Source organism: Solanum lycopersicum, chromosome 2 (assembly GCF_036512215.1).
Source record: "Solanum lycopersicum chromosome 2, SLM_r2.1".
Classification (NCBI taxonomy): Eukaryota; Viridiplantae; Streptophyta; class Magnoliopsida; order Solanales; family Solanaceae; genus Solanum; species Solanum lycopersicum.
Window position 1 is genome coordinate 62,043,884 of NC_090801.1, and position 14,946 is coordinate 62,058,829.

Genomic DNA, 14,946 nt, shown 5'->3' on the forward strand with positions numbered 1-14,946 from the left:
TATCGTTGTCAAATCGTTCTGTACTTACTTTTTTTCGAGGAATAAAAAGTTCAAATTTACCCCTCGACTTTTGACTATGGGTTAAACTGCAAAACTGAAGCCTTTTCCCTAACAACATGATATTATTAGACGAAATGTCTAGTTTAAGGGCAAAAGTAGGCAATTATCTTATCTTCTCATCCAAACTTACAGTATAGTCCTAAAAATGCAGGGTAAGGATTGAGTCACTGTCATATCCTCGTGGTCACTTTAAACAGCAGAAAGTGCCAACCTCACAAGAAATGAAGTCTAATGTATGGCAGACTCTAACCTCTCCATGTTACAAATTTTCAATTTTCCCTTTATACCCCTGTCCCTACCCCCCCACCCCACCCCATTGCTTTATTTTTCTCTATAAAACCCTCTCACATTCTTTCCCAAATTCTCTCATTTCTTAATCCTTTAGCTTTGATCATCACCTACTCAACACAAAAGAAGAAAAAAAAGCCCTCTCTCTCAAAAACAATTAAAGATGTGTAATTCCAAAACTAAACTGCAGAGCAGCGCACAAACTCTCTCACAAATTAATGGCCGCCCTGTTCTTCAACCACATAGCAATATAGTTCCTCTTTACGAACGCCGCAACTCGCTTAAAAAGACAACACACACTGCTGCACCTGTTACTGCAAATGGAAGTACTAAAGTCAAGATGAGTTCATCAACAACTCCACCGGTCTCACCTAAAATGAAGTCGCCAAGACTACCAGCTATTAAGAGAGGGAATAACATTGATCCTAATGGCTTGAGTTCAAGTGCTGAGAAAATTGTGACACCCAAAGGGACTGCTAATAAAGCCCCAATTCTGTTAAAGAAGCCCAAGAAAAGCAGCGGGGGCTTAGCCTCACCCTCTTCTGTGGAGAATTCTTCATTGAAATATTCTTCTTCCTTGATAGTCGAGGCTCCGGGAAGTATAGCAGCAGCAAGAAGGGAACAAGTAGCAATTGCACAAGTGCAGAGGAAAATGAAAATTGCGCATTATGGAAGAACAAAATCAGCCAAGTATGAAGGAAAAGTATCTTCTCTTGACCCTTCCTTCGCCTCAGCAGTTATCCCTAATCCTAGAGAGGACAAAAGATGCAGCTTTATCACACCTAATTCAGGTAAAAAGCACCTCAATTCTACACTTAAAGAGCAATTAAGTACTATGTTCTAACACAAAGACACACAAATTACGGGTTTTCAATAAATAGGACTAAAGTTCTTGGTGTTTTCTTGTGTTTTCAGACCCACTCTATATTGCATACCATGATGAAGAATGGGGAGTTCCAGTACATGATGATAAGTAAGAATCGTTTTTTCCCCTGTTTTTCTGCTTTCTGCACATTTATCAGGTTCGTTCTTGGACTAATTTCCTTATTTTACCTACTCAGTCTGCTTTTTGAATTGCTGGTATTAACTGGTGCACAAGTTGGATCAGACTGGACTTCAGTTTTAAAGAAAAGGCAAGAATTCAGGTAGGTTTTGCTATTTTTTTAACTGATTCTTGATTAACATTTTAAAAAAAAAAAAAAAAAACAGAGGCCCTAACCTGTATTATGCATTCTACTTTCCTCCAGGGATGCCTTTTCAGGATTTGATCCAGAAATTGTCTCGAAGTACAATGAAAAGAAGATAACTTCAACAAGTGTCGAATATGGTATAGAGCTTAGCCAAATCCGAGGAGCTGTCGACAACTCTACCAGAATTTTAGAGGTAATAATAATATAATATGAACTCTGTAAAGGATTTTAAGAACTGATTTAACTTTTCAATTGTCCTTTCTTTTTCAATGCCTTTCAATAATTCCCAACATTTCTGTTAAGAATGACATTATGATACCCTAATTGGAAACATAGATGGTAAAGCAAGTTTTGAATTAATTAATCTTCTAATCATGCATGGACCTAACAACTGTTAAGTAACACAATCACATGGGCCATATGGAATAAGTATTGCATAACTGTCCTTGACAAGTACAACCATAAAGTAAGATTAGTCTTATTAAATAAATGTTTAAGCTTAAGAAATAGTAAACATATATATATTGTTACATTCCTATGATTCTTAAATAAAAATTTGGAAAGTGGGGATCATCCAAGTGTATGATTATATTCTTGAATATATTACAGATTAAGAAGACATTTGGTTCGTTCGACAAGTATCTGTGGGGATTCGTGAACAACAAGCCCATTGCAACACAATACAAGGCATGCAACAAAATCCCAGTGAAGACTTCAAAATCAGAAACCATAAGTAAAGACATGGTCAAAAGAGGGTTCCGCTATGTCGGCCCCACCGTTATACACTCGTTCATGCAGGCAGCCGGACTCACCAACGACCACCTGATCGCCTGTCCACGACATCTCCCGTGTGTGGCATTGGCAACTCAACCTGCACCCCCTGCCCTATAATTTACCTTTTATCAACTACTCTACTAAGCCATAGTTTTAAGTTTAGCAAACAAAAGTTGTTGAGGAAACCTAGTTGAGATTGTCTAACAATATTCTACCTTCTTCTTTTTTTTGGGGTGATGAATTTAGATGTTTTAAGTGATTTTATTTGATGATGTAAGATATTGAGTTGGTTAAATGTATAGAAAGTAGAAAGGAATAAAGTAAGGATGGTATAGATATGGGGGGACAGGAAGCATGTGCAGGGTGGGCAGGGGAATGCCAATTGCATGTGCCATTTGATTTAATTTTGTGTGGGCACTGACCACCACCACCATCAGCAGCAAAAGCCATCACTGCACCACTATTTACTTGCACTTGCGTGCTTTTGAACAGTGACTTATCTTTCAAGGATAAGATCATCAAGTACACAGAGGAGGAGCCTTTGCTTCCCCCAATTATAGGCCCTTCATTCCTGTTGCTGCAGGGAATAAATAGTGGATGATTTATTCCCTGCATCATTCAACAAAAATGAAGCCACGTGCAGCACCTTAACACAAAAGTAAAGGGGCATTAGTTTGGTTATGTTTGTTGCCCCATCTTTGATATGTAAACTTGACAGAGAGGCAAGCACAAAGTGCCTTGCAGTTTGTATCATATGTTTAGTGTGGAATTTTGAGTGTTTTTTCTTTGGCCCTGGCCTTCTTTTTTTCTTCTTATGGGGATTGTAATTCTATTATGGATTTTAGTGGCTATCAAGATATTTTATGGATGCACTTTTCGGGATTCTGTTCAATTTGATAAGTTAAGCATCTTCTTCTACATCACATGTGCTTCTCAGCTTTTAAAAGTCACTTTGGTGGATCAGATGGTAAAAGCAAAGCATATTCCCCATACATGTGCACATGGGATGTATAGCTCAGCAGTTCATTGCTTTTCTTTGCACCATTTGAAAGTGGATTGGAAATAAAATCTTAAAAGTAAAGTGCAGGCAAACAACACTTAATTTAGTTGAGGTTACGTAACAAATATTCGAAGTTGAAGTAAAAAAGTTTGGAAGTTGACAGATTTTTGACATGAATTTCACTTGAAAAAATTTGGCGTTTGTTAACAGTGTTTCTCTGCTATCATTGGTATGCAAACAATATGTATGTCTAGCAGGAAAATGTAAACAGATCCAAGACAAGAAGAACTTGGACAGGTTCTGGGTTGTGGTGATCGGAATTGGAACTACTAGAAACTTCCCAGTGAAAGCGAGAACTAACTTCGCGCATACAAGCACAAGAGACCACAATGATAACAGAAGATTGAAAACATAAGAGGCTGGAGTGGTGCTATGAAAGCCACAAGATCCTGCAAAGCTGTACAGAAGTGTTCATAACAATGTAGAAAGTTACAGCATAAAACAAAATGAAGCTCATCAAGTTGGAACATAACTCCTCAGGCTAGAGATATGCGCAGTAATGTCATACAATCGAACTCCGTGAATATTGCAGTTTAGGCAATATTAGTGAATGTGAAAGAGTGCAAAAAAGGGAAAGAGACCTCAACCATGGATGTGGCTGAAGGAACTCACTCACAGTATAGGATGCTCCTCATCTAATTCATTTCTGCTTAATCTTCAATGCATTTATCACTTTAAACATCTTATTAAAATATCTCAGTTCTTGGCTGATCAATTATATCCAGCTGAAACTGCCGCCAAACAAAACAAATTCCAAGTAGAATTGACAAACTAGAGATCTTTCACAACTCAAAGCTTTAGGCACTTAGAACACCATATACTGCACACAGGATGAACAACCATTTCATAAGCTACACGTAGTAGACTGCACATCTCCATCCATACTACAACATACTTGCATAAAAAGAGCCAGAAAAATATACCTCCCCTTTTAATTGCACTTTGAAATTAAAGCCCTACAATGGCGTGACGATTTCTGCAGCTTACTATTACTACTTCGCAGTTATGCTGCAGCACTAGCTGCAATATTGCAGTAGTTTGCTAGCTATACCCCAGAAGTATGTGGGAGATTTGATACAGTAGCATATTGAGAATTCTCTGTGTGAAATTCAGAGTTTGAGTATTGTAAAGAGATTGGAAATAGGAAAGTGGATAAGCAATGAACAAGAATGTGAGGTTGAAAATTTGTGTTTGATCCTCTAAGCATGAACCAAAAGAACAGAATAAGCATAAAAGGTAGTATTACAATTCAATCAAAAGGTTTAGGCTCTTTTTCTTTATAAAGGTGAGGCTTGGCCCAACTTGTACATTGCTCGACTATACTTCTTGGCACCTGCTACCTCTCACCAACACAAGTATTTGGATGAATTGCCACAAAAGGTAAGTCAGATAAGAAGAAAATACCTAAACATAACACATTAAAAATTACGTATGTTGGAGTTTGGACTTTGTTCTCCTTTTTCATCCCATCTAAATTGACCTCCAGGACATCCTTTGCCCTTGGGTGCTTGAGCTCTTCTTCCACAACAATGATCAAGAACATATTCATCTAATCTAGAAATCATCTCTTTTTGATCCAATGCTATCGTATCTCTGGATTTATAACATGTTTGATTCATGACTAGGCACTTGCAAGCAATTATGGATCAGTTAACAGCATTCGTCTACAACTTCTCTACATTACAACCTGTTTGTTTAACTAAATACAGAAGGTGCATTTACATTGAAGGCTGAATACTGGAATTTAATTTATAATGTGACAAAGACTGTGATATGGCCATGGAAACACATTATGGTTAGCACGTAAAAGCTATGAAGCTCAGTGAGCCCAGGTTGTTAGCTTCACCTTGCTTAACTGGGACATTAGTGAATGCTGCAAACTGAAATTTCAATTTATAATGTGTCAATGACTGCCGTGTGGCCTTAGAAACACATTATTCTAAGCATGTGTAAGTTACGAAGCTCAGTGAGCCCGGGTTATTAGTTTCACCTTGCTTAACTGGCACTTTAGGGCGTCAAGTTGTGCTAAGCAACATATTTGACATATGCAGTTTAATTATAATTTTTCCCTATTGAACAAATAATTATTATTTGCATTTGTACCAACAGTTTTGGAATTACATTTCAAATTTCTAATTTTTTTTGGTACTTCTCTTCGCAAATCCCTAATTGCACTTTGCACTTAAAGCTCCACCAGACTATTCCAATATTTTTGCACTTCCCGATTTTAATTACTTTGTAGTTATTAACTACAAGCACAGAGGCTGCATTTGACCATTGAAGATGAAAAATTCTAGTAAGGAACTTGGAAAAACTCCATTGAAGCTCCTAAGATCAAGCTGAATTGAAGAAGAAGAAGAAAAAGGAAGTTCTTATTTCTCATTACTCACAGATCTTGCACCTATTCCTTTATATACAAAATACAGATTCTGTTTTCAATATAGAATTCCTAACTAACTCTAATCTTCCACTCACAATTACAGCTCATTTACTAACAGAATTTATTCCTAACTAACCATGTGCAAAGTAACAGAATTAACAGAAAATGTGACAATTAGCAGAATAACAGAAAACGTGAAGGTTAACACTCCCCCTCAAGCTGAAGGGTGCAATATGTCAAGCACTCCTAGCTTGCCTAACAGATGAAGATGTTGAGCTTGACTCAATCCCTTGGTTAATAGATCAGCAACTTGTTGATGAGTGTGTACATACTCTGTTTGAATTAGCCCAGCCTTAACTTTATCTCTAATAAAATGACAATCTATCTCGATATGCTTGGTTCTTTCATGAAACACAGGATTTGCAGCTAATTGAATAGCAGATTTGCTATCACTCCAAATTTTGATTGGCCTTTGAATGAACACATTGAGCTCATTGAACAACCCTGTCAACCATGTCACTTCTGCTACTGCTGAAGCCATACTTCTGTATTCAGCTTCAGCTGAACTTCTAGACACTGTCTGTTGTTTCTTGGACTTCCAAGACACTAAGGAATCTCCAAATTTTACTATATAGCCTGTTACTGACCTCCTAGTATTAGGACAAGCAGCCCAGTCTGAATCACACCAACATGTTAATGTTGTGGCTGGCTGAGCCTTTAGCCATATGCCCTGACCAACTATTCCTTTCAAGTATCTTACCACTCTGATAGCTGCTTCCCAATGAGACCTTTTTGGATGTTGCATAAACTGACTTAATGTTTGCACTGCATAGCTAATGTCAGGTCTTGTAATGGTAGCATACATTAATTTTCCCACTAATCTTTGATAAACTGAATTATCTGTTAGTACCTCATCTCCTTGTAGTCCAGTAATCTGATCCAATTCTATTGATGTCAACCTCAAGTTGGTTTCTAATGGTGTGTTTACAGGTTTTGCACCACTCAATCCTGTGTCAGAAATAAGCTCTAATATGTATTTCCTTTGATTCAAGATAACACCTGTTTTTGACCTTAACACCTCAATTCCCAAGAAATATTTGAGTTCTCCTAAATCTTTGAGCTTAAACTTATGATGCAATACTTCTTTTGCTTCTCTGATTAACAACTCATTATCACCAGTAATGAGTAAATCATCAACATAAATCAAGACAACAACCATCCCCTCTGGCTTCTTCAAGGTGAACAATGAATAATCATGGGAACTTTGGATGAAGCCTGCAGATACTAAGGTGTTTGTCAACTTGATATTCCATTGTCTAGAAGCTTGCTTGAGTCCATACAAGGATTTAAGCAATTTACAAACTTTGGTTGACCCCTGAGATCTGAAACCTTAAGGCATTACCATATACACTTCCTCATCTAAATCTCCTTGTAAAAATGCATTGTACACATCCATTTGGTAAAGAAACCATCCTTTAGAAACAGCTACTGCAATAACACTTCTAACAGTTACCATTTTGCAACTGGTGAGAATGTATCATGATAATCCAAACCTTCTTGCTGACTATAACCTTTGGCTACAAGTCTAGCTTTGAACCTCTCTATGTTTCCATCAGCCTTGTATTTGATTTTGTAAATCCATTTAGAACCAACAGCATGTTTACCTAGAGGTAAGTCAACCACCAACCATGTCTTGTTATCTTCAAGAGCTTTAATTTCTAATTTCATGGCCTCAATCCATCTTGAATCTTTGCTAGCTTGACCAAATGTTTGAGGTTCCACTGATTCTGAAAATTTTGCCAAGTAGCTATGATATTTTGATGACACATGATCATAGCTAAGATGGTTTGCTAGAGGGTACTTACTGTTATGTCCAACATCAGGAGCCATATAATCTTTCATCCATATGGGAGGTTTGGTATGTCTGGATGATTTTCTAGTAGAAACTAGAGGTAGTGGTTCTACTGTATCAATAGCTGAGTCTTGACTTAACATCTCTTCATTGTAAACATGCAACATTTCACTAGAAACATCATTCAAGCTAGTGGAACTCTGTGAGTCTGTATGTACATAATCCTCAGTGGCTGTACTTTCTGAATCATTAGCTTCTTCAAAGCTGTTAGGTAATAAGTCACTAACAGGTGCCTGTGAAAGTTTTGTAGTGGCAAAGGGAAAGATGTGTTCTTGAAAGACAACATCTCTATTGATTTGAAACTTCTTAGTCTGTAAATCCAGCAACAAATAACCCTTCTGAGTTTCTGAATATCCCATCATGATCACAGGTTTTGCTCTTTCTAAGAACTTGTCATTTCTAGGAATAACAGAAGCATACCCAAGACAGCCTATGACTCTCAAATGGCTGATATTAGGAGGCTTAGAGAATAATATTTCATATGGACTTTTGTTATGAAGAACTGATGACGGCAGTCTGTTAATCAAATAAACAGCTGCTTGAACACAAATTCCCCAGAATTTAAGTGGCATACTAGATTGAAATCTGATGGCTCTAGCTACATTCAATATGTGTCTATGCTTCCTCTCCACTACACCATTTTGCTGTGGTGTGTGAGGACAGCTACTTTGATGTATAATGCCAAGGCTTATAAACAACTCTTTGCACTGATAGTTGAAAAACTCTGTTCCATTGTCTGACCTTATTGTCTTGATGATGTGCCCAAACTGATTCTTTATCAATACAAAGAAATTCTTTATAGCTACTATGGTTTCAGATTTAAGCTGTAACAAATGAACCCAAGTATATCTGTTGCAATCATCAACAATAGTAAGGAAATAGTATTTCTTATCAAATGTGGGAACTTTGTATGGTCCCCAAAGATCCATGTGTACAAGTTCAAAACACTTAGAGGTCTTTGATGCACTGATTGGAAATGACAATCTAGTTTGCTTAGCTAGTGGACAGACTGAGCAGCTAGTAAGTGAATCAGTGTCTTTATTGTTATGCAATAGTTCTAGGCTATGCAATACTTGATTTGAAGGATGACCAAGCCTTCTATGCCACAATTCACAATCTTGTAATGATACCTCTGCAACAATTCTCTAAGGCTTTTGAGTTTCATATTTGTCTTTCATGCCAGAACCATTCCTGAATATGTACAGGCTTCCTTCTTCCCTACCAATCCCCTTCACCCTGCCACTGTAAAGATCCTGAAATATACAGAATTCAGGGTAAAAGGAAACAAAACAAGATAGTTCCCTGGTTAACTGTGATACAGATAATAGGTTGAACTTAAAGTCAGGTACACACAACACATTTTTGATCACTTCATTGTTAAACAAACATGTTTCTCCTATGTGTGTTATAGAGGCCTTATCACCTGTAGGTAAGTTCACCTTGTCTTGATGAGAACCAGCTGTACATTTACTGTTTCTTAGCAAATGTTCATTTGTTGTAATATGATGAGAGGCACCAGAGTCTACTATCCAACAATGAGAGGCAACATTAGTTGAAAAACAATTTGCCATACCTGTCATGTTGGCATGCTTTATTTCCTTCTTATCTTTCCCTAACATGTCCATTATTTGTTTATATTCCCCATCAGTAAATGCATGTCCTCTGGCAACAAAAGCATTGTTTACTTCATGATGATTAGAAGAAGTTTCTCCAGAATTCTCTTTGGATATGTTGTTAGCCTCTCCAGCATAATTGTAGCTATTTCCTCCAGATGAAGATTGCATTTGACCTGACCTTGTATTACTGAAACCAGATTTCTTTCTATGTTTCCAATCAGCTGGATAGCCAATTAATCTGTAACAATTCTCCTTAGTGTGCCCAGTGTACTGACAATGTTCACATCTTCTTCCCTTATGATTCTGGTTCCCTTGATTGTAATTGTTTCCTCTATTAACATTCATAGCTAATACATCAAGTACCTTATTAGCAATAGCTACACAAGCAGTTTGTTGTTGTAGCTCATCCTCTATAATCATGGCATATGCTTGATTAATAGTAGGAGTGACACCTTTTAATAGAATCTGTCTTTTAGCCTGTTCATATGACTCATTCAAACCACTAAGAAACTGAATTAGTCTAAGTTGATACAAATGATCTGCATATTCTTTGGACTTTGGACATGCACAGCTAGGAGTTGGTACAAGTGCATCAAATTCCCCCCACAAGTTCAACTTAGTATAATAAGATGAAACAGAATCACTACCTTGTGAGATTGTGTTGATTTCTCTGTGTAGCTGATAGATTCTCATTCGATTGACTTTGTCGAACCTCTCTTTCAAGTCTTGCCAAACTGTATAAGCACTGGTAGCATACACTATTCCACTTAGAAGGACTTCACTAACTGAATTCATCAACCATGACAATACAATCGCATTGCATGTTTCCCATTGCTCATGTAACTCATCTCGATACAAAGATCTACTGCAAGCTCCTGTAACAAATCCAATTTTCCTCTTCCCTGTCAAAGCAATTCTCATTGATCTGCTCCATATTCCATAGTTTTCAGGTCATGTGAGTTTGACAGGAATCAGAACTGCATTTGAAGCATCCGATGGACCTATATAAAGAGGATCATTTGGATCAATTCTTCCTACCACCATTGCTATCTTCTTCACAACTTTACACTATTCTGATCTACTTCTTATTTGTCTAACTAGATTACTAGTATAACCTGCTCTGATACCATGAAAAATTCTAGTAAGGAACTTGGAAAAACTCCATTGAAGCTCCTAAGATCAAGCTGAATTGAAGAAGAAGAAAAAGGAAGTTCTTATTTCTCATTACTCACAGATCTTGCACCTATCCCTTTATGTACAAAATACAGATTCTGTTTTCAATATAGAATTCCTAACTAACTCTAATCTTCCACTCACAATTACAGCTCATTTACTAACAGAATTTATTCCTAACTAACCATGTGCAAAGTAACAGAATTAACAGAAAATGTGACACTTAGCAGAATAACAGAAAACGTGAAGGTTAACAGAAGATACTATCATCTAATAGTCAGAGTGCTACAAAGTAAAGATAAACTTACTATAAGCAGTAGCTTAGCTTCTCAAAGGATTCTTAAATCTACTATTGACATCAGGTCACGGACGCTTGGGCACAAGTTGGCATATCTCTCAAGGGTGTAGCTAAGTTTTGAAATATCAGGAACATGCGTCGATTTAACATGTAAAACATTTGTTCATAAAAGAGATACGGACAATACCAAATATGATCTAGAGCAAAAAGATCCACAGTCAATCTCATATTTGTTCCATTTCCACAGCTGTTTGAGAAATGTTTGCATACAATATGTTCCAATCAAACTAATGATATTTGGGTGACAAGCATATATTATAATGCTAACTTCATGAAAACAAATCATGAACTAACATGTTACTATGAATCAACAATGCTTAATCCTAAACCAGTTGGGATAGGCTAATTAGCCAACATACTACTTACTGAATAGAAAAAGCTTAAACTTGACTAGCACAGAATTAGCAAAAGATTTCAGACCAAACACAAAACTCTCTCCAAATGAGAGAGCAGCTAAATTCAAAGTAAGAAGGCATAAGAAAGAGTTCATGACCAGTTTAGCTTTTATCCTGAGTAATGTAGCCTTCCTTTCGCCCCTCAAAGCCCGGCCTCATGAGCTTCTTTTCCCTTTTGGCAATCTTCCTCATCTTCTTCTCCTTGGCTTTGCCAGCAATGTTATCCCTTCTCTTCTGCTGTCGCTCATTCTTCATCTTCTCCGTAGTCTGAATTCTTTCCTTCCACTTCTCAGAACTCTTCTCTTTCTTTCTCTTATCCTTCTTCAAACTCTCCTTCAACAACTTAGGGTTATCAAACACCTTCAATCCCATTGCCTTGTTTGCTGCTGCCTTCCATGCTTCCTTATCCGCCAGCGTCTTATTCTCCCTCTTCACCTCTTCCAGCCTCTTCAGTCTTTCCAACTCTTTGGGTTTGGATACTTTCTTCTTCTTCTTTTTCTTGTCATAGTCGTCTCCTAATTTAACTTTCCCAAACTCTATGTCCTTTTCCATTGAAGTATCTTCTCCATTGTCGTCTTCACCCCTCTTTCTCTTCTTACCATCGGATTTCTCTAAAGATGCATCCTTTTCACTCCTCTTGCGCTGATTAAATTTGTTTCTCTCCGAACTCTCGCCATCACCCCGGTTACCGCGGAGCATTTCGATTTTTCTGTGTAGCCTACGCCTCAACTCTTCGTAAGTACCAGAGTAGTTATCGTTGTTAGGGTTATCGTTTTCCTCCAAATTAATAGGCGTAGGTTCACCATGATCCTCCTCGCCGGAATCATCCTCCTCGTCAGTTTTTTGCTTTTTCTGAAGGGATTGTTCGAGGAGGCCGACAGTAGAGGACTGTTCTTTCTTCTCGGGGTCAAGCCGGTTGCGGCGGGCGAGTTTGAGATTCTCCCTGGATTGTTTCTTCAATGAAGCTTTGGCGGCTTTGGGAAGGCCTCGATACCAGGTATCGGGTTCATCTTTAGGGAGGTAGAATCTAGGAGGAATTAAGTCAATCAACTTGTCGAAGAAGAGCCTGTTATCCCGGATTAGGGCTTTCAAATCTATTGTGGTGCTGGCGGTTACGGCGGTAGCGTCCGCCGTATCTTCGGCGGAGATGGTGGTGGACTTCTGTTTCTTCTTCATTGCGGCTAGGTTGGATTGACAATTACGACTAGCAAACCGCGTTTTTAGAGGGAAATTTTTTTGCAGATATACGCCTAATAGGGAAGAGGAAAATTTTGGGCTCAATGTTGTAAAATCAGAAAATATTGGGCTGTCCGGTTTCATGGGCTGGAACAATATGGGCAATGAGCCCAAACATAAGTAATGGATTGCTTTTGAAGTGTCATAAATAGCCCAAATACAGTTAATTTGTCAATCCGTTCAGAATTTTAAGTGTTAGGCTCAAAATAATCTGAATTGAATTCAATCTCAACTCATTTAGGTCTTCATCTATTTTAAGAGAATCCTCCATCGAACTTAATTTAATCTTCAATTTCAATCCGTTTTAAGACTCTTTATTTGCACTAATGTAGTGTATGTTCATATATCAAAGATATAAATTGATATTTATTTATACCTTTTAAGATTTATTCATCCATTTGTAATTAAATAAAAAATAAAAAAACTTGAGTTGAAAATTAAATTATGATTATAAAAGTCAAATAGCAACATGTTAAAATTATTGAGATTAAACGGATCATAACTCTATCAATTTTTATCATTTTTTAGTCCAACCCATTTTGAGCCCAAATCAAACTTGCTTGAGTCATAATTAAACTCAATTTTCATTTAAATCCATTTTAATATCTTTAATTTTATTTCAAACCATCCATTTGACATTCCTAATTGCTAGAATGAAGACTTTGAAGTTATGTATTCAATATTTTAGAAAATGTAAGTTATTATAGTTACTACAGTGTTCTTGACAAGTTATTAATTCATATTAAATAAAATTGTAAATATTAATACAGAGTTTGAACTATAAATGTAAGATTCCCTAGGTAAAAATATGGCTTCCCCACAAAACTAGGTTAGGGATCTATTTTTTGGATAATATTATCAAATAATAAGCAATATAAATTATATTTATTTGTCATGAAATAAAATGTATTGATAGATTATACAAATTTTCATCATTTATATCACTTTATTGTAGATACATCTTAACCAATTTTTAAAAACATCTTCTTACGTAGGCATACTAAATAAAGTCTAAGTGGTATAAGGTATTCTTATACCTAGATTGACTATATAAAACCAAACCAAATACAATTTATTATTGAAGCAATTCTCCTAACATGGTTATCTTGCGAGAATAAAATTTAACTACCGAATGTAAGCAATACTTTTATTTATAGCTGAAATGTCATGCTAATTTTCTTTCTTTATTTTAAAAAGAGAATTATTGATTTGATCGACAATACGTGAAAAAACAAATCAAAATATTTTATTGAAATATCTTTTTATCTTAATAGATCTATGCATATTTGGTATTATAACCCCAATCATAATTAATACTAAATTATTAAAAAACAATATATATATATATATATATATATATATATATATATATATATATATTTGTTATTTCCAAATTCTACACTTCTTATGGATGGTATTAACAAGAGGCTACAACAGCAACTCAGGGTTGTCGTGTTTGCTTTGCCCAGCTGGTTGCAGCATGATATTTCATGCAAAAGGTTCCAATTCAGACTTTTTATCGTATATTTTCTCCATTTATTTTTTATTGTTGTAATTTTCTTATTTAATTCAACTTCAATTAACATTTTATGATCTATTTTTTTAATCATATTGATATGAAAAAATTGCAATCCATAGTATTTTCGTGTAGGTTTTGAATATCTAAATTTTTTGTTTAAAATATCGAAATAATGTGATAGAATAGTAATTCGTACAATTACCGGCTTCAATTAGTTCATACGATCCTAAATTCTACTGTTCCTCATAAAATGAGACTAAAAAAGTAACATATATTATTTGAAAATGACCTAAAAATTACTAAAGATCACAAAAATAACAATTTAAAATATTTAGGAGACACAAAAACAATGATTGAACTCTTGAACACAGAAAGCAACACGTGTTATTAAAAACACAAATAAAAAATACTATAAATTAAAATAATTGATATCTTAAAATTCCACGCAACAAAAAAAATTATTTGTACTACTTCTGTCACATAAATTATGATTGAAATAGTTTTAAAATTTTAATCTTGATTATACATTATAAAATAATCAAATAAGTTTATTTTTACTTAAATTTTTTAAAAAAATTATTTCATTTCTACTTTTAATTTCATTACTGCCTTTAATTTCCATTTAGCAATGGTATAACTTTTATTCATATTAAGCCTGGACAACGCCCCTAGTAATTTAATAATATATTATGAGGTGATGAAGCCAGAAAGTGAGAAAAGTAAAAGCTTTTCTTCCACTCAAAGTGAGGCACAAGTATGTAACTCTATTTTCAACCAAAAATAGAAACACTTCATTTCTTTTTCTTTACACCAGGAAACAAGGGATAATTAACTATTATAGGCACGTGAAATTTATCATCAATTATATTCAATTTCAAGTCTTTCTAATTTTCTATTTAATTATTTGATTTGCTTTAATTATTACGCAAAACTCATTAATATTAACATTTCATTCAATCAACAACAACTCACTTGATTTGTGGCT

General features: G+C 35.6%; 2 protein-coding genes across 2 annotated transcripts; one reads left to right on the forward strand and one right to left on the reverse strand.

The window, feature by feature from the left end:
- Window positions 1-280: 280 nt before the first annotated feature.
- LOC101246304 (uncharacterized) lies at window positions 281-3,184 on the forward strand. Its single transcript, XM_004232557.5, has 5 exons — window positions 281-1,139; window positions 1,264-1,321; window positions 1,410-1,493; window positions 1,596-1,731; window positions 2,148-3,184. Exons 1-5 carry the CDS (start codon window positions 512-514, stop codon window positions 2,427-2,429), a joined length of 1,188 nt encoding a protein of 395 aa, XP_004232605.1. The 5' UTR covers window positions 281-511; the 3' UTR covers window positions 2,430-3,184.
- A 7,780-nt stretch (window positions 3,185-10,964) lies between these two features.
- LOC101246009 (ribosomal RNA-processing protein 14-C) lies at window positions 10,965-12,458 on the reverse strand. Its single transcript, XM_004232556.5, has one exon. The coding sequence runs from the start codon at window positions 12,380-12,382 to the stop codon at window positions 11,309-11,311; it is 1,074 nt and encodes a 357-aa protein (XP_004232604.1). The 5' UTR covers window positions 12,383-12,458; the 3' UTR covers window positions 10,965-11,308.
- Window positions 12,459-14,946: the final 2,488 nt, after the last annotated feature.

Coding starts and splice junctions, on each gene's coding strand:
- LOC101246304 (XM_004232557.5), top strand. CDS start 512: ATGTGTAATTCCAAAACTAAACTGCAGAGCAGCGCACAAACTCTCTCA. Junction 1,140..1,263: donor CTTTATCACACCTAATTCAG/GTAAAAAGCACC, acceptor TTGTGTTTTCAG/ACCCACTCTATATTGCATAC. Junction 1,322..1,409: donor GTTCCAGTACATGATGATAA/GTAAGAATCGTT, acceptor TTACCTACTCAG/TCTGCTTTTTGAATTGCTGG.
- LOC101246009 (XM_004232556.5), bottom strand. CDS start 12,382: ATGAAGAAGAAACAGAAGTCCACCACCATCTCCGCCGAAGATACGGCG.